The sequence below is a fragment of the Gekko japonicus genome, unplaced genomic scaffold, assembly GCF_001447785.1.
Source record: "Gekko japonicus isolate JY-2015 unplaced genomic scaffold, Gekko_japonicus_V1.1 scaffold412, whole genome shotgun sequence".
Lineage (NCBI taxonomy): Eukaryota > Metazoa > Chordata > Lepidosauria > Squamata > Gekkonidae > Gekko > Gekko japonicus.
In genome coordinates this window covers 456,796-476,897 of record NW_015160847.1, presented here as the reverse complement: position 1 = coordinate 476,897, position 20,102 = coordinate 456,796, and the positions used below count along the sequence as shown (strand labels likewise).

The following is a 20,102-nucleotide window of genomic DNA, read 5'->3' as shown; positions in this document are numbered from 1 at the left end:
AAGTCCCTCCTAAATTACACCAATTTTCAGTAGTTGTCAAAACAAAACAGATTGTCTTTTACATCTCCGTTCTTTTCCAAATATTCTTTCAGGTCTTTCCAATCTTCAAAAAAATCTTCCGCCTCCATATCTTTCAGTTTTCATGTCATTTTGTCCATTTCTACTAAGAATAGTAGTTTTCTTATCCAGTCACTAACTTCCGGTACCTGGTCTTGTTTCCAATATTGGGCATATGTCATTCTTGCAGCAGTAATCATATACCACATTAGAGTTCTTTTCGCCATATTAACTTCTTCCATTTTTAATCCCAACAAAAGAATTTCTGGTTCTTTTTTAAATTTACACTTTGTAATTTTCTCCATTTTTGCATGAATCTCAGCCCAAAAGTTCTTGGCTTTTTCACAAGTCCACCACATGTGATAAAACGAGCCTTCACATTTTTTACATTTCCAACATTTACTAGACATATTTGTATTCATATTAGCAATCTTTTTAGGTGTCATATACCATCTGCCCCTAAAACTTTTAAAGTAAATCTCCCCTGGCAACAGAAGAAGAAAACCAAAGCTAAGAAGAAATCTAAGTGAAGATCTGAGATTACCTATGTTGACATTTAACTTACTTATATTCTCAACCAGATATGCTGTAATATAAAAAATGCCTTTATGTTCTTTCTTTTTGAACACCTATTAGATTTTAAAGAATTGAATGAAATTTCTAGCATGTAGACATATACTTAAAGCATTGATTAGCCTATCCAAGGTTCTTGTTACTCTCTTTGTAGTTTTAATTTTTGTAGGGCATATTCTTTGTAATGTGTAGGAAGAAAAACAATAAAAAGTATTTAATTTTTTTTAAAAGGAAAAACATACATGGGTTTAAACTAATAGATTTATGCTTAATCAATCAGTTTATTTCAGTTTATATGACCAAAGATCTCAAGCATTTTTAAAAACAAATTACAGATATACATCCATCAAGTAATAATACATTAAAATGTCTACGATTTTACAACCTATAAAATGAGTTATAAGAAGTTAGGTTTAAAACATTAGAAAGTAAAATAAGTGTGTAAAAAGACACTGCAAGTTAAAATTCAGCATTAAAATCTGGGTCAAAAGTTTAACAATTCTAAATCCAGGTAACCAGATGAAATGTCTCCAATATAACACAGTTATTTATTATTTATGTTTCAATGAGATTATAATTGCCAGGTATTTCGCAACTGAAGCAGTAATTTCAGGGTCAATGTCTACAGCGCCAACAAATAGGAGGTTACCTGTGGCTTCAATGGAGCATGGTATTTAGATAAATTGGATATATCCAATGAGACCTAAAAACTGACCATTAAGAACAAAATAAAAGGTGCGCCAGGGTCTCGATCGCTCCAGATTCACAAGCGCAAAGCCTGTCTAGGTAGGAAATTTGTGCAAATCATCCAGTTAATTATGCATTAGGCCTTATCCATTGGGAATTTAACCAATATGAACACTGTTCCGATGAATAGTAGTTGTACAAGAGGTGCAAGTCCTCCTTTGCCAGAATAAACTTGCTGTAATTAAAATGTCTATTTCATAATATAATGGTCTAAACCCATCAAGGATTGTTGTCAATTTTTGGATTAAATACTTGATTCATTTGTTAATGTAATGTTGCCCATCTAATATCATTAAGCTACTCCAATTATTTTGTCCTTCATTACTGTTCTCTGTAAACTGAATTTTAGGTCATGTGGACTTTACATTGGAAGTGGAACGGTCTCTGAGAGTACTGGATGGAGCAGTGGCTGTATTTGATGCCTCAGCTGGTGTGGAGGTAAAAATGAATTTGTAGCATGCATTGGCATAACATAGACTAGGCTTTGTTTTGTGTTAATCCTGTTTATATACCATGATAAGGTGGGGCATAAAACAAACCAATTTCTACCAATAAGTGTCTGCGGCATGTTGTGAGTTGCATATTTATGTGTAGCTAAAACATTATAATGGAAGAAAGAAATGGAAGTTTTTGGGACTGGTCAGTTATAAACAGTCATGAGTCAAAGGAGACCCTGTTTCTGAAGAGTGCTGGGCTGCATAGACACAGGAGGGAATGAGGGTCCAGAACAGCATCTTTTGTGTGGTTGCATAAGCATTGCATTGCCAGATCAAATTGTCTGTTAGGTCCGACACTGTCTCTTGCAGTAGCCAATGAAATGTATCTTGTGGCCATGAAGAAGATGGTCAATCCCTTATTGTCAGTGCCCAGTATCTTCTATTTAGAGGCGTAGGTGCACCCCTAAAATGGAGCTTTCGTGCAATTATTTTGATGGATTATGCTGAAAGATTGTGAGCTTTTCTGCTTCCTTTCAAAAGCCATGTAAGCTGTTGGCTGTTGCTGTGTCTTATGGTGGTCAGTTCCTCAAATTTTGGGTGTAGTAGTACTTTTTGTCTCTTATAAACTTAATGCTAATGCAAATTAATTTAATCAGTGACCCAAATGAAGTACTAGTGACAGATTTATTTAGTGCATTTAATATGTTGGTATTGTGCCTACCCCTTAACTGTCTTTTTAAAAAAATCAAAACTAAAATTATTTAGCCTTTTCCTAAAGGAACGGTGCTGTGGCGTCTTCATGTGCTTCTGTAGTTCTTTTAATGCATGTACCTATTCACTGAGGTCCTTATTGGGCTACAGTGGCTTGAGTCCGTGCTCCCTCCTGGTACCTGTATTGTAAGCTTTCTGCTCAGCGGCTCTGTCACTTCTGTATCTTGTGCTGTGCTTTAACACATTGTGAGCTGTGAATTTTTAGAAGGTATTAAGAGACAACAGATGCTAGTAAGCAAAAAGTATTGATATTCTCCATAGCCAGGATTTTTTTTCAGGGGGCACCAATTAAATCCCCGCCAGTTTGGTGTAGTGGTTAGGTGCGCGGACTCTAATCTGGGAGAACCGGGTTTGATTCCCCACTCCTCCACTTGCACCTGGCTGGATGGCCTTGGGCGAGCTGTAGCTCTGATAAGAGCTGCTCTTGAAAAAGAGCAGTTTCTGTCAGAGCTCTCTCAGCCCCACCTACTTCACAGGGTGTCTGTTGTGGGGAGGGGAAGGGAAAGGAGCTTGTAAGCCGCTCTGAGACACCTTTGGGTAGTGAAGGACAGGGTATAAATCCAATCTCCTCCCCTCCTCCTCCTCCTCCTCCTCCTCCTCCTCCCCCCCCCCGGGGCTTAGGTTGCCATGCCCGGGGCAGGGGATCACCTATCTTGCAAGCTGGCTGCAGCATGCAATCCCCACCGGAGCCTCCCCAAGCATTCATCTTGGCAGGGCTTGACTGGGGCCTTCAGCACTGCACAGCCTACCTGTCTCGCACCACGGGAGCGCCAGCACGAGGCAAGCAGGAGCTGCCTCTTTCCTCTCTTCATTCCTGTCAAGGGGGAGCCCACCCTGGACCTAGACTCTGGAGGAGGGCTGGCAGGAGCCCGCATGAAGAGGGTGAAGCATCAGTGCCATCATGCATGCTGGGTGGGCTGGCCAAGGCCGGCAGGAGCCCATGCGAAGAAGGTGGCTGGGCTCGCTGGTGGCAGCAGGGAAGCAGTGTCAGGGACGGGCCAGCAGCAATGGAGTAGGGGCGCCGCACATGCGATATGGGGTGCCACCCCATGTGCCCCACCACTGGCTACGGCTCTGCTTTCCATCTTTGTTTAGGCACAGTCCCTGACAGTGTGGAGACAAGCAGACAAGCACCACATACCACGGATTTGTTTTTTGAACAAGATGGACAAAACTGGAGCCAGGTATGAAGACAGCTATTTTTTTCAGGGCCCAGTGATACAAGCAAAAGCTAATACATTGTATAATATGGGCATAATAGTTTATTACAGAATATGATTTAGTGGCTGCTGAAAAATTTGTTTAAATTTAAAATTAGGCTTTTAAAATCGAGCTTGCAAATAGCAGCTCTCCTGGATGTTTGATATATAAATAAGAGTTGCCTCCAGGCACCCACGGCCTAATAACTTGATAGAAATCTTTAGGGTCATTCATGTGTTTTTCTTTAATCTTAACTTAACTAACAATGTGTACAGTTTACGGTTTACTTAGTTTTTTTATTGATATATCTGAAGACTCGTATAGTTCAATGAACAGGAACTTGTTTATGAATGGGTTGCCAGGGGAATCATGGCCACACTGTTGTTCATGTTCCTTCTCTCTCTTTCTCTAGTTTCCTATGTCTCTGTATCCATTTGGCTTTGGGGGGAGGGGAGGAGATGACAAGGGGTAATCAGGCAAGTACTTTTCTCACTAATAGAGGAAACATTTGTTTTAGTTTCAGTTATGCTGTTGAGAGCATTGAACAGAAGCTGAAGACCAAGCCTTTGGTTTTACAGGTTGTGTAAGAAGCATTAACATTAAAATAATTATTGCACTGTTCAACTAATCTGGGTGTTTTCTTCAGGCTATTGTACTTACCGTCTTTTTTTTTAACAAAACCCCCTGTATGTAGTTGCCAATTGGAGAGGCCAAGTCCTTTAGTGGAATAGTTGATGTTGTGACCAAGGAACAAGTTATTTGGAAGTCTGCAGCTGGATTGGATGATGGAAAGAACTTTGAGCGGAAACCCTTGAAAGAAGCAGATAGTCCTGACCTGTTAAAGGATACCATTGATGCGAGAACAGCCTTAATAGAACAAGTAAAGTTCTAAAGTAAATATGTGACGCGTTTGTATGGTGCATTAAAATGCTCTGCTTTTATATGCTAACTTCAAAGACAATGAGGTGCTTTATAATGAATGCTGATAAATATAACCCATTGTCAAATACAAATTGACAGTGACATAAAGTCCGGTAAGATATCTTAGTTTTAGTCTTCAGTTTTCCATTGCAAAATGCAAAGGTTAAGGCACCACAGTATCACCAATAAATCTAATGCTTTTTCTGTCTGATTCCTGTTGTTCAAACCAAGCTTCTATCACTCCCTTTGTTAGGTACCACTGAGGGCAGTTCAGTGGCGTTATTTTTCCTCTGTGGTGTATGCCCATCTCTACAATGTGTGTGAAAACCTGACATCCATTGTATCTGTGTCTCATGAAAATGCACTTTCATTTTGTTAAATGATACTTGCTTTGGGTTTAGCTTAAATCCAAACCCGTAGAAGTATTAAACATTGATCTCAAAACAGGGTGTGTCAGATATCACTTGGAAGCCAAAATTGCGGACTCAGTACACAGAATGCAACAGACAGGCATAGCTGCACACACGAGATAACGTGAAAACATGGTCACCGATACTACAATATCTGGCAAGGGAAGGAATTCTACCAAGTAACACAGCATATCATGAGTGGTTACACTTGTGAGACACATGAAGTTACAGGATGTGCCACAGGATCATACCCCGCACCTACACAGTGAATAGCACCTACAATAAGTATTATTAACAACTAACCAATAGAAACATACTATCAACTGTTAACATTAAGAAACTATGTTCAACGAATAGCAAATGTAACATGTATTAAACTGGAGATACTCTGTTTGTAATATACCAATAAAAATTAAATAAAAAAAAAAAGATATCCCTTGGAACTAAATTTCTAAGCTCTGTAAGCAGTGCTGCAAAAATAAACTTATTCTAATACACAGTATAAACTAAAGTGGGAAGATAGCTGTGCATCAAACATAAAGCTGGTTTCTGTAGTGGTTAAATGGAGATTTTTTGCTTGGTGCGAGTGGTATTGGCTCAGTGACCATCTTACTAAAGAACCTGCTGGTGCAAAATCGTGTACTTAAGTGGTGGACTTCTTGAGCAGTGTTGCTGTCTTTGGGGAATGGCTACCAGTGTTTGACCGGTGAACTATTGTGGTGTGTACTGTTGCTGTAGTTTCACATATCTGCAAGTCTCTTGTTTAAGATGAATCATTCTATCTGATCGAAGTTATTCTAAGATGACTTAAAAATGAAATTGCATTTTAGCTAGCAGTTGTGGGAGTTCATGTTTTCACTTAGTAACATATTCTTGAAGTGGTAGTTGGAGATATTTATAAAGCCTTTTTCACTTGCTGATCTGTTAACAGACATTTTGGGCCTTCCTTTTTCTTTCTCCTACAAGATCGCAGATCTGGATGATGAATTTGCTGAACTGGTCCTTGGGGAATTCAGTGAGAATTTTGATTCATTGCCAGCCGATAAGGTATGTGGCTTGGGTAGTTCATTACATGGATATTGCAGAATCATATTTTTGTTGTTGTTAGTAGAGTACTTTACAATGTCTATTGCCCATCTTTTGGTTATATGAATGTTCAGGACCGTTAGGAAAAATATGTATAGAATCTAAATGCATTAAAATATCACATAGTAATAATAAACACCTACAGACAGTAGAAAGACTTTTAAAATGAGTCTAGGAAAAAATGTAGAAAACAGCCTTGTCTTTGCAAGTAAGATTCTGAGGAGACATGTTTACGGTTTGCCCCATTAAGTGCTTAATTGAATAATGAGTAGATCTCTGTCAAAAATCTCTGTCAAAAATATGAATGTTCTTGGTCTTCTGCAGTTACGTTCTGCTGTACGAAGAGTAACCCTGGCTCACAAAGCAGTTCCTGTGTTTTGTGGGAGTGCGTTGAAAAATAAAGGGGTTCAACCATTGTTGGATGCCATCACCATGTACTTGCCTGCTCCAAATGAGCGCAATTATGAATTTTTGTGAGTATAAAATGGCATATCTTGATAACAGATTCATTTCATATCTTTTCTTAACATCTTACTGGGAAGCATGAGTAACTTGTAGATTGGGCATGAGAGGAGGGGGAGGAATGATTAGATGTTTACAGAGGTGGCTTGAGTGCAGTACACATAAGGCTCTGATGATCAAGTTGGAGGAAGGTAAGGGGGTCTCCCTTTAAGTCCTGTGCTGATCTCCCTCTGAGAAGAAGAAAAGTTGGTTTTTATACCCCGCTTTTCTCTCCCTAAGGAGTCTCAAAGCAGTTTACAATCACCTTCCCTTCTCCTCCCCACAACTGGCACTTTGTGAGGGTGGTGAGGCTGAGGGAGTTCTGAGAGAACTGTGACAGCCCAAGGTCACCTGGCAGGGCTCATGTAGAGGAGTGGGGAATCATACCTGGTTCTCCATCTTAAGAGTCCGTGGCTCTTAACCACTACACCACACTGACTCTCTGAGGTGGGAGGCAGAGATCGTTCCTCTAGTTTTAATTGCTATTCATCAATTTCATTGTTTCAACCTAACCAGATGAATACCAATTAATATGCATTCACATTTCCTGTTCATTTTAGCTTTGGAATAATCAATAAAGATAGCGTTCTGAACAGTTTTGCCTTATGTACAATTACTTCTCTAATTTTGTTTTTCAGGCAATGGTATAGGGATGACTTGTGCGCTTTAGCATTTAAAGTTATCCATGACAAACAGCGTGGGCCATTGGTATTTGTGCGCATTTACTCAGGCACAATGAAGCCTCAGTCGGCTGTCTACAATATTAACAAAGACTGCACGTGAGTAAACAGAGTGAGGGAGGATTGGGGAGCTTCAATATTCACGTCTAACCTGTGTCTTCCATTGCAGAGAGAGAATGAGCCGCCTGATGCTACCTTTTGCCGATCAGCAAATAGAGATCTCTTCACTAACAGCTGGCAACATTGCCCTGACTGTCGGGTTGAAACAGGTGACAGAAAAAAATGTGAATCCTTAACTGTTGGTTTGTAAAGGATTGCATGGAAAGCATTAATGTGGGGGGAGATGACTGATGTTTTGCTGATCATACTTGTCTAACATACCGTATTTTTCGGACCATAAGACGCACCTGACCATAAGACGCACCTAGTTTTTAGAGGAGGAAAACAGGGGAAAAAATATTCTGACCCCTGGGGCTGTCATTCCGGTTCCTGAACACTCCTGGCGCTGGATGGGCTCTTTTTCCCCACATTCGCTCTATAAGACGCACACACTTTTCCAGCCACTTTTTTGGGGTGAAAAAGTGAGTCTTATGGTCCAAAAAATACGGTAATTTCTCCTAGTGTTAAATAGTGTTAAAATGGGTGTATCCAGTAATTTTCCTGCTTTTTACAGTATATGTATTTCATTAGATCAATTTGAAAATCCTTTTGTCTGTTTCTCTAGTTACACCTACAAGGAATACAGATTATTTTTTTGTGTGGAAGGTGGTTTTATTTTTGTTTCCTCTTTATTTTTAAATATGACCCTTTACGCTGGCATCAAATACTATTAGAAAAAAATGGCATAACAAAACAAAAAAAAATATTTCTAATTACTGTCATTCCAGATTGACTTGCTTTTTAAGTACAAAGGGACAGCCTTCACTAATTGGTCAGTTTGCAGTGCTGTGGAATGATAAACACCAATTATATGTTGACAATAGAGGATGCACTTTTCTGTTGGCTTGCATTAGAGTGCCACTGGAGACACCATTGTTTTATCAAAGGCTTCTGCGATGGCTGCAGCCCAGAAAGCTGAGAAAGATGTGAGGTCAGACTGTGGTCAAACCTGTGGAGTAGAGAACCTTCTCTTGGCAGGCGTTGAGGTCCCAGAGCCAGTCTTCTTTTGTACAATCGAGCCTCCATCCATGGCCAGACAACCAGGTATAATGCAATTGCTAAAGCAGCCGATACGGTTCTGTGCGCCCAGTCCCGAGGAAGTCCAGGTTTTCAGTGGAGTTTCTCAATAATGCACCATGAAAACTGTAAATGCCCAGCATTCTCATCTGGAGCCTTTCTCCCACGGCGAAATGAGTGTGTTTTTCCAGTTCAGAGAAGTGTTTAAACTCTAGCCTGAAAGAGAATGGTTTGGATTCTGTGGATCGGATCCAGTGATCACCTGTAGCTCTAACAAAAGGGTGCTTTGGACTTGAACAGCCACCTTCTGCAACACATGACAATGGTCCTTGTATTAAGGGGAGTAGCAAAAATAGTAACATGTCATGCTGTTCAAAGTGGTGGTGGGAGCCATTTGTGCCATTGGGAAAAGAAAAAAAAACATTTAGCTCTTTCAGTCCTGGCTAGATTGGTCTTCTTGACTGTTCAAACTCGTTGCCTTCCCTTTCATTGCAGGACTTTGGTCTTCATCTTTGGTTTGGAAGCAGATACTTCTAATGTTATAGAAATAACTAGTACATTCTAAAAAGGTTCTTTAGCAGTAGTAGTGCCCAGCATAGCTTGTACTAGCCCAGGTAATGCAGCATCACTGCTTGCAAGTGTTTGCTAGTATTAACCCTGTTTTTTTGTCATTGCCATCTTATTTGGGAAGGGGAAGAAATAATAACTGACATGGCATCCTTTATTTGAGATCGATTTCTCCCACTCCTGGGAAGACTAGTTAGATTAATAGCAAAGTCTGCTACTTTCACATATACTGAACAATGCACATTCAGTCCACTTTAGCAATCATTAGCAAGTGAATTTTGCCATTCACCCAGTAAAATCCAGTGGCAAAGTACATTGAACATGGATTGAAAGTGCCTTTATTCAGTGTGTGTGAAAGCTAAAATCAAATGTAGTATTTATATCTAATATAGTTTGATGTTTTACTTCAGATCTGGACAATGCCTTGGCTTGCCTGCAACGTGAGGATCCCAGTTTGAAAGTCAAGATAGATGCTGATACTGGACAAGTAAGATGCATCAGTACAATTCTCTCCATATTTTTATGTCCCTGTTTCATTGTGGTGTTTTAAGAAAAAAGATATAAATCAACCCTATTGCAACAACCATTACAGTTTCTTAGGCTGTATCTATATTATGGACTTGGTTGTACTGCAGTTGCATTCCTTCAGGAGGTTCTGGGAATTGTGATTTTCTCAAGGATTACAGATTTCTAATAGCATTCTTAGCATTCTTACAAAGCGATGACACCATTTGTGTGGGGAGCCATAGTGTAGGTTGAAAACCATTTTGCCTTTTAATGTGTCCTTAGACATATCTGTTTGTTTAGTAGAATAACACTGAAAGATAATGGAAAAAATAGAAAAAGCAATTATTATATATCAAACAGAGAAGATAAGAATACTGCACCTTCATTTTTCTGTGATTTTTCACCTGTTAGGTACACACACCTTGTTCCATTACCAGTTTATTTGTTCCAAAAGTAGTTGAGCTGTGGCAAAGAGGGGTGAAGTCACCTGAATGCTGCCTGTGTAAAGACGAGTACTGCCAGATTCCTTGACTTGATCATGTTCTGTAAATACATTTAAACTGCTCATTTTACTTGCATTGGATTATGAAATAACAAGCAGGGGACTTAGGGGATTTGTAGGAGGCATCCCATAGCCCCCAGTATCTTCTTCCCACACTTTTTCCTTCCCCGGCACAGCTCCCATAGCTTTTCCCCTCTTCCTGTTTGCTTCTCTGCTTCCTTGTCCACCAGCCAACCTACCTCTTCTGTTCTTCTGTTTTCAGCTTTTCCTTCCTTCCCTCTCCCTTGAAACCTCTCCCTGGGAAAAGTCTGGCCAAGCTGAGCAGTGGCTGCTGGTGCCAGATTTTTCTGCAAACCTGGGACTTCAGGTTTGTAGACACTGCCCTATCTAGCCCTAGCTCCATTTTGCAGATCTATTAATTATATCCTGTATGACATGGGTTAGAATCAGGTACATAATGTTATTTTGCTTGGATTCTGTTATAGATATTTAGGATGCTAGGCTGGCAACAACCAGGGCCAGGACCTTCTCGGTGGTGGCTCCATCCTGGTGGAATGAGCTCCTGGAAGAGATTAGGGCCCTGCAGGACCTTGTACAGTTCCGCAGGGCCTGCAAGACGGAGCTCTTCCACCAGGCATTTGACTAAGGAGCCACATCATGCACCAAGGAGTGTCCTTGTGCCCTGGCTTTACCATCTTCGCTTTACCATCTCGCAGCCCATGTCCTGGCCTTAGCCTGTACCCACTGTACAACAAAGTGACCAAACTGAGCTGGTGTGTATGGGAATTATATGGTCACCTAAGACATATTATAAACAATGTGCTCCCGTTCTCTTGATGTTCCAGCATTTTAATTGTATTTTAAATGATAGGTATTTTATGCTTATGATTATATATTATGATAGGTTTTAATTATATTTTTATGGAAAATCTGTAAGCCACCCTAAGCCCGCCTTCGGTGGGGAGGTCGGGGTATAAATTAAATAAATAGTAACTTTTGACTCCAAGGTCAGTTTCCACCACAAGGTGGAGAAGTCCCTAAATTTTAGCAACCTTTAATACTTGTATCTCTGTATAGGCTTTGCAAATTGAAAATTGCCAGCTGTACTCTGTAACATTTAACTTCAGGACTTCAAATAAATATAAATGTTTGAGTTTAGGCCTCAGAAGTTACTTTAGACTGAGTTAGGCCATCTGGGTTAATGCTGTTTACTCTAACTGGTAATGGCTTTGCAGCATTTTAGCCAGAGATCTTTCCTAGTAGGGCTCCTGAACTGGAGATTTGGGCACTGAACCTGAGATCTTCTGAATGCAAAACATCAGGTTGGATCCAGTCACCTTTCCCACTTAATCTCACCTGATTTGTATTCGTATTACACCCCTCATCCCACAGAGCTTGTACACATGGGGGTCCCATGTTTCTCAGTATAGCACTTTTGAATGGTCAAAGGATATCTCCTTCCTTTTTCACCGGCAGAAAAACTGGATGGATTTTGATCCACAGTGCTCTAGCTATTCCCCCATGTATTTGCATTTGAATACATGTTTAACAAATTTTGAAAGATGCTCCCAGCTGTTGAAGTAAATTAATGGTGCTGTTCCAGTATGGATTGAAACGGCTGTCAAATGCTGGTGGCTTACCACTGTATTGCAATTATCTGATTCAGATCTATTTCTATTCAGTTCTTTCTTTTAGAAGTGAACATATTGGAGTATCTGTAAAAACTAATCCACTGCTTCTGATGTTTCTGTTCAGTTAAGGATGCTTTCATATTGTGTTCGCATTTTTTGGCAGACGATCCTTTGTGGCATGGGAGAGCTGCACATTGAGGTCATTCATGACCGAATCAAACGTGAATACGGACTTGAGACCTACCTTGGACCTCTTCAGGTAGCTTACAGAGAAACCATTCAAAACACAGTCCAAGCTACTGGTAAGAAATCTAAAATCCCAAATCTGCAGCTGAACTATTGGAAGAATGGCTGTTAAAGTTTTTCAAGTTAGCTTTCTGAATCAGGATGTTTTGTGCATTCTTGGTATTAAATGAATTATCACAGATATGCTGGACAGAATTATAGGAGAAAAACGACACCAAGTGACTGTTGAATTACACCTGAGACCCTGGGATGGAGAATGGTCAGCAACAGCACCAATCATTGAGTATGCCGAAAACACCTGCAATTTGCTTCAGCCAGAACTTCGTGAAGCTGTAGAGAATGGAATTCATGCCTCGTATCTTCAAGGTAAAAGCCACTTCAGTTTTTGATGTTCAATAGAATAGAAATGCATACAGTGTGGTTGTAGTGGTTTTTTTGTATAAAGATTTTATTGACTCCCCTAAAAAGGGGAGGAGTTTCGCTTAAAAAGAAAGATAAGGAGGGTATATAGTGGGAGGAAGAGAAAGCTGAGTGATGTATTAACTGTTAGATTAAACTGTTAGTAATGTCCAATCATCAAAGGCTTCTTCTGCGTGTTGTCAAACATCTTTTTTCCATTCCAGTTACTTTCTATGTTAATTTGTTAGTAATGTTCCTTTGAATTTCTGTTAAAAAGTCTCTTCAGGGCACATTCAGAACCGCTTCTTTAACGCGCTGGTTACTTTTCCCCTCTCAGTGACGGGAGGGGCTTCCTCTGTTTTTCTCTTGCCTCCGGCTTCTTTCCCTCCTCCTTCGGGTCGCTGTTAACTCTTTCAGTTCCTGTGCTGTAAGCCGTCTTCCTTTCATGCCATGCCCGGAGATCTCCAGCTTTGAGAATGGTATTAATTTCAATTTCGCTTTTATCCGCTCCCAATCTCTTCGCTGGATTCTCCTCTTCAATTGTTGACTTTTATAAGCGCTCATGAGGCACTTTTCGCTGTCACAATTCAAGCTTTTCTTTTCCTTCACAATCCCCGTTGGATTCATAGCCATACACAGTCCAAATATTAAACAGCCGGCACTCACGTTGACACAAACGCCCAGACGGAAGTCCCTCCCTTCTCCGCTTGTCTTTACCCAGCTCCGACATCTTGTTTTTTATTTTTAGTAAAGTTTTTAAAATGCGCTCCAGGGAAACAAAACCTCTTGCTTATTTTCAAGTACATCAAAGGAAAACATCACTATTCGCTCAGTCCATTCCCCCCCTCTTTTCTTTTTTTTCTTTCTCGCTTATAGAGGATTAATCTCCTCATTTTCCGCTGAAGGGGGGGGGGAAAAGGTTCTTAGTTCATTTTCTCTGTATTTTGACAACTCACAGTTACGCCAGTCTTTTCTTTTCCATTTTTTTCGGATATTCGCTTCATCACTCGGTGACGCCCGGTGGTTCCGCTAAACCCCGTAGAACGGGGTCGCTCACGCAGCAAGGTCCAAAGGGGCAGGGCATGGCGAGAGTCTCAATCTCCGATCTTTCGACCGAAAGAGAGACTCCCCCCTGGAACGCCCTAAAGCGCCCCGGATCCGAGCTCCTCTCATCTGAGGGGCTCGTTCGGGTCTCCGCTTGCGCGGATTCCCTCCTCCACCGCGGGCGGGCAAGGCGCCCTCGGGAGCGACCCGAGGATGCGTCTGCCTTTCGCGGGAGCCAGACCGGAAGCCCCAGTGTGGTTGTAGTGGTTTGTATTGGACTGGGATAAGGGAAAACCGAGGATTGAATCCACATTCTGCCATGGAAGCTTGCTAGGTGACTACAGGCCAGTCACACACTCTTGGCCTAACCTACCTCATAGGGTTACTGTGAGGATAAAATGGAGGCGGGAAAAATGATGTAAGCCATTTTGCGTCCCCATTGAGGGAAAAAGGCGAGCTATAATGAAGAGAAAATAAAATGGATCTAATGCTATGATGAATAAGCGATATTTTAATATGATACGAAGGAAGTTGTGAAGATTTTTTTGGCAGTATGTCATGCATGCCCATACCCAATGATAAATGTAATTCTTGAAAATGTATTTAATGATTTCGTAGAGCAGTAATGGGAGTGCCTTAGTGGGCAGGACTGTAGATTTGGGGATGTGTATTTTGTTAACAACCTTTCCTCCCATCCTTATTTTGAAAGGTTTGCTTATAATACCCCCCCCCCAATTGAGAGAATTCCTAAATGCACAATACATTTTTAAAATAAATAGAAAACTGCTGTCTCGCTGCTTGTTTAATACATCATGCCCATGGTTATCTCCTGTTCTTCAGTTTCTCAGGGGCAGAAGGTTTCCAGATGCTGGTTGGATGGGGTCAGATGCACCTCACTGATACAAACTAGAATGTATTAATTCCCCCCATGTTTAAGTAAGGCCAGTGTAGTGTGAAGTATGTGAACACTATGTACCACCTTCAAGTTCAACTGACACTTGGGTAGAGACAGAATCTGAAAATTCCCTTAAATCACCACATGCATTACAGTAATTATCTCCTTTGCTTGTTGGTGCTAGACAATAAATTTAATAAGAACATAAGTAGAGCCATGCTGGATCAGATCAAAGGCCCATCTAGTTTGGCATTCTGTCCACTCAGTGGCTGACTAGCCCACAAAGAGGAAGAGTGCAAGAGCATTATCTTGCCTGTGCTTCCCAGCAACCAATTTTTTAAATAGTTTTTATTATTTTAAACAAACATACATATCTAAATGCCAATTTCCCCACCATATGGTCGTCTAATATTTTTGCAAATCTATATTTTGCAATCAAAATTTTTAACAATCTTATTCTATAAGTCTAGCTATGAATATATTTTAAGATTACATAATCACAACAGTCTATAATTTTTGCTTCTCAATTAATGACAAATTCTCTTTTGCTTAAACATTCTACAATAGTCTAAAATTATCTATTAACTAAATTTATACCATTCTCCAGATACATGATCACAAACTTTTCTCATTCTAATTATACTAATTATTTTGACGTCAATAAAGGTAAATTCTCTAGCCTGTCTCTTGTCTCAAACTACATTCTTAATATCAACTTTATATTCTTAATGTCAGTTTCGCTTATAGATTTTAATCCTTGTATGCTGTAGTTTTGTGAATATATGGAAAAAACAAAAAAATTCAATTATAGCCAATGTTAAACAGTTACATATACAGAGAAGCTCCTGGCCCACTTTAATCAATTACACTTGAAACAAAGGTTCCCTAAACCCATCTCATTTATAGAGCTTAAGTCTTTTCTTCTTTTTGTAATTTCTTGTTTTCAATAAAGTCTTGGTTCTGTGCCTTTTCCCCTTACAAGTAGAGAGGATTTATTTTAGTGCTTGCTATCTATATTCAGATTTTAGGGTAGTTAAGGATTCCACAGACTCTGTTCCACCTTCTCTCTGGCATATTTTTCCCTTTATCACTTTGAGGATTCCAGAGGTTTGCAGACTTTTTGTCGATCTGTTATTCTTAGTGTAGGTTAAATTAAGTTGAATGTAGTGCTGCTCTGCATCTTGTCCAGTTTCTTGTAGGGGCTCCTCTCTGTAAGTTAAATCTGCTTGATTGCAGTGTTGTTCTAAAATTTGTCCATTTTGGTATTTAAGTTCCTTTTCTCTGTATGCTAGATCCACTTGAGTGCTGTGTTCTGCTTCTTGCGCTGTTTGATCCTGGGATTCCTTTTTGTTGCTTGTAGTCTATTTTGGTGTAACACTTGGCTTAAATGCCTCGTTGGCACCCTGGATAACTGCATCAAAAATTAAAGTCTGAAGCTCCTCCCATGACAACTGTAGCAGGCTGGTTTCTGTAGAACTGTCTATGCACTGTATGTCCTGGTCATCCATTTTAATGCAACAGCAAAAATCCCAGCTCAGCCTAACAACACTCAAAAGCACTGCAGATTATTTGCCCATAGAGTCTTTCAGGCTGACCGTATTTACCAGTTAGTGTCTCTCATAGAAGTGTTAACAACCAAGAATCCTTTCACACAGATAACGTTCTTTGCAGCTCTAGACAAAATAGACTCCTCCATTCTCAGCAATGAAGCGTGATGTCATAAAAAATCACCACAAGAGTAAGGAATTTAACTCTAGAACTATCTTTCTTTCTTTCTCCAATAAAAACTTTATAGTCCTTTTGTAGAAGTTCAAACAATAGACCCTCTTTGCCCTAGCATATATTCAAATCGGCTTTCTTTACATAAATTGTCCCAGCCGCTCCACGAAGAAAGGAAGGGGGAATTTCACCCTTCCTTTCCGTGTCTTTTAAAGATTTTACAGGGGCTTTGCCAAGAGGTCATCAGTTTCTTCAGTGTTGCTTTATAGGTACTTACAGTGGATTTTTTCATCGATGTTACTGATGAGGCTCAATATAACTCTCTTAATTCTGGGGCGTTCACAGCTGGTGCAGTCATGGCTGCCATCCCTGCTCTGCTTCGTTGCTTGCTTCTGGGATGATCCAGGGTATCAACCTGCTTGTTGCTTCAAGCGGGGGCCCCCAATCAAGTCCCTTGCACCAGACCTCCCTCCAGGAGGTCCAGTGGAGCTCGGGACCCCCCAAGAACTCCTCTAAAACAATGAAGAGCCAGCAGTACTCAGGAGCTATTCCTGGTGCCCACTGTGTTGCTGCGCTGCAGCCCCGCACTCCCCCAGCAACCAATTTAAAGAGGCATACTACCTCTGATACGTGAGGGAGTAGATAGCCATTGATAACCCTGTGCTCTATGAATTTGTCCACTCTCCTTAATTTTTGATAAAATTGATGACTGATGTTACGTCACGATTCAAATGTGTATTTCATTGTTGAAAAACAATAGGAATAGATTTGTGTAAGGGACTGGACCAGACTAACGACTTTCCCCAAGGGATACTGCTGTTTCCACTCTTTGTAAATCATGCTGTAGCTATGAGAATATAGTGTGTATGTGTTCAAGTATGGGTACACCCTGCAAGACATTTGAACATTTGATACTGCCTTGCATCCCAAAATAAATTACCTGCGACATCAACTGTAACATCAATATAGCTTACAATAGCACACTGTCCATTGTAAATAACATTAAATAGCAGTCAAATGCTAATACAGAAGATTAAAAAATGTTGTCTTCATGGCTCAATATGAGATGCTAATGCGGTGTTTGAACTTTATGTGTGTAGGACCACTTCTGGGATTTCCAGTTCAAGACGTAGTTGTGATGGTGCATGCAGTGGATGCAAATGCTGATACCTCCCCCACAATGGTTTCTGCTTGTGTTTCTCGGTGCATGCAAAAGGTATAAAGGAAGTACAGTGGATTTGTCTAGAACATTTTAGTTTTGTCCATTTTGTTGGCAGGGGTAACCCTTGATTGGTACAGGGCTTGGCCTCTTCTGGATCATTGTCTTTAAGATTTTTTTAAAATTCAGTATCCTTTTTTCTTAACTAATTTTCCTTTACTGTGGTCGATACTACATTTAGTTACTTAATGTACTTTCCTATAGAATGTGACTGTTCTGTTTTGCATAGCAAGCAAAGGTATTATGAACTCATAGAGGATGTGTTATGTATCGTTACAATTTAGTTATGTTGATGTTTGTGCAGAAGAAGTGAATGTTGCCTTTTTTTTCAGGCTCTGAAAAAAGCTGATAAGCAAGTGCTGGAGCCTCTCATGAACCTGGAAATAACAGTGGATGAGAGTCATCTTGGCGCAGTGCTTGGGGACCTGGCACAAAGAAGAGGCAGCATTCAAGAAATCCAGAGTCGTCAAGATAGCAAAGTCATGATTGCTTCAGTTCCACTAGCAGAAATGATGGTATGTGTGGGCATGCACACACAAGCTGGCCAAAACAAACACTAAAAGTGTAGCTCTAAGTGCCTGTTAAAACACTTGCTCCAGGGCATATTTTTGCACCTTTCCTGCATGAAACGGGGTCTGCCTAACTTATAGACATGAAATTAGCTTAACTAGCTTTTGCAAGGGTGTATGTGAACTATAATGTTTTTGGGAGAGGTACTGAGAGTTCTTTTTCATTACAATATATACTAGGAAACCCTTCTTGAACATCTGGGAAGCACCTCTCTGCTTCATGACTTGATTTGAGAAGCTTCATTGAGGAAGGAGTTCTTTGTTTTGTTTCATGAGCAGAAAGACAGTTTGCATAGGGACCGTTATGCTAACAGGCTTGACCATGTTGCTGTTTTCTCCTCTTCCCTGAACTTGAGACAGGGGAGGGTTTTATGGAAGGCACCTGTCAATAGCAAGAAGATGCCTAATATGGAGCTATGAAACATTTAGCTCTGGATCTTCTGTGAAAGTGACTCTCCACAGGCTCAAGCAGAAGGTCTTTCCCAATACTGCCTGCCAGAGATCCTAGGGATTGAAGCTGAGATTGCATGCAAAGTATTTTTTCAGTCAGAGCTCCTAATTTCCCAGCCTTTAAGTGGAGCTGCTGGGATAAACCTGGCCTAAGCTCTGCTACTGTACTGTGGTGCCTCCCTTTAAACATTACTTTGGAGATTCTAGTAGTCTGCATTTTTTCATATTTACAATTGAGTTTAATGTGACATCATGTTTAAAGTAGGTACATTAGTATGGGAGTTGTATTATAGTGTTGCTAGTGATAGTTTCTTCCCAAACTAGCCATCTATAGCAAACTGCTTAAGTGTGTTTGCAGCTTTGTCACTAATATATGCTTTCGTTTGTCCTAGGGATATTCAACAGTTTTGCGCACTTTAACATCTGGCTCTGGGACATTCACTCTGGAACTGGCAAGCTATCAAGCAATGAGCCCACATGAGCAAACTGCTCTGGTGAACAAGAGGACTGGACTGATATAATGTGAAAGCTGAATAAACTTGAGGTCTGATGATCTGCCACAGTCAAAAGTATGTGGCCGTAACTGTACCGGCATGTATTCAGTGGTCTTAAAGTGTGAAGACAAAACAAACATGAATTGGCATTTTTACAAGAGGTATCGGAAAATGCAAACATGTGTTTGTACATTACTTAGGGCCAGTTTAAAGCATGAGGCTACAAGACAAAGAGCTGCTCCATACAACTTTGCAGGGTTTAAACTGTGTTGCTAAGTGTGGTTGGGCTGTGCACCAGATAACCCTTGCAGATTTGTACTACCGTCCCTGCTAAATAAACATGTGTAAGTTGCCCTGCATGAGTTGCAGCAGAGTTTAAATGAGATCATGAGTCTTACAAAGTCACATGGTAAAGTTCTTTGGTTTTGCCAGCCTCATACTTCAATCAGACCTTACAAAGTTTTATGTGGTAGGGTTGAAGAGAAGTGCTATTATCTCTTTAACTGCTAAATAATTTACCCTGATTATTTCATGTCATCCTTCTACCATCTGAATGTAAGCCAGTACTTATCTTACCTTTTCTACAGGAAACCATATCCACTGATTGGTCTAGTGGTTAAGAGTGCGGACTGTAATCTGGGAGAACCGGGTTTGATTTCTCACTTCTCCACATGTAGCTGCTGATGTGAGCTTGGGTCAGTTGCAAGTTCTCTTAGAGCTGTTCTCGAAAGAGCTCTCTCAGCCCCATCTACTTCACACGGTGTCTGTTGTGGGGAAGGGAAATGAGTTTATAAACTGCTCTGAGACTCCTTTGGGTAGTGAAGGGCGGGGGTATAAATCCAGTCTCTTCTTTTTCTGATCACAGACAACTTCAAATTCTCAACCTTAGGAAAGGCTAGGCCAGAATACATCCACCTGTGTCAAACAGAATATCCATGCATATACCCAAATGTTCCACTAGGCCATAGTGCATTTTCAATCATCATTATATCTAATTCTGAACCTGACTATAGAGCATGGATCAAAAAATCCACACAGTGGGGCCAGGGACAACTTTTCTACCAGCTTGAGGGAATTCACAGGTTTGCAGAAAAATCTGAACCATTTTTTTAAAAAGCAGCCGCAGTAGGTGACGGGGGGGGGGGGGGAGTTAATTGCGAAAGTAGTAGCAGTAACTATAGCTTTAAGAGACTAATGTCCATTCACATCTTGTGAAACTATATTCTGAGAACTTGGTCATTTGTGAGGTTTCTGGGCAACAGTTTTGGATCCTGTCGATCAGGGGTAGGGAGGGAATGAAA

General features: G+C 40.5%; 1 protein-coding gene across 1 annotated transcript in view; it reads left to right on the top strand.

Annotated features, from left to right (window-relative positions):
• GFM2 (G elongation factor, mitochondrial 2) overlaps window positions 1-19,445 on the top strand; it is a 24,207-nt gene extending 4,762 nt beyond the window's left edge. Inside the window, exons 6-20 of the mRNA XM_015420334.1 lie at window positions 1,727-1,815; window positions 3,681-3,769; window positions 4,303-4,363; window positions 4,480-4,665; window positions 6,083-6,163; window positions 6,527-6,675; window positions 7,342-7,482; window positions 7,553-7,652; window positions 8,397-8,586; window positions 9,537-9,613; window positions 11,930-12,068; window positions 12,193-12,378; window positions 17,170-17,285; window positions 17,621-17,803; window positions 18,700-19,445. Of these exons, the coding sequence (XP_015275820.1) occupies window positions 1,727-1,815; window positions 3,681-3,769; window positions 4,303-4,363; window positions 4,480-4,665; window positions 6,083-6,163; window positions 6,527-6,675; window positions 7,342-7,482; window positions 7,553-7,652; window positions 8,397-8,586; window positions 9,537-9,613; window positions 11,930-12,068; window positions 12,193-12,378; window positions 17,170-17,285; window positions 17,621-17,803; window positions 18,700-18,828 (1,916 nt within the window). The 3' untranslated portion in view covers window positions 18,829-19,445. The remainder of the gene's footprint in view (window positions 1-1,726; window positions 1,816-3,680; window positions 3,770-4,302; window positions 4,364-4,479; window positions 4,666-6,082; window positions 6,164-6,526; window positions 6,676-7,341; window positions 7,483-7,552; window positions 7,653-8,396; window positions 8,587-9,536; window positions 9,614-11,929; window positions 12,069-12,192; window positions 12,379-17,169; window positions 17,286-17,620; window positions 17,804-18,699) is intronic.
• Window positions 19,446-20,102: the final 657 nt, after the last annotated feature.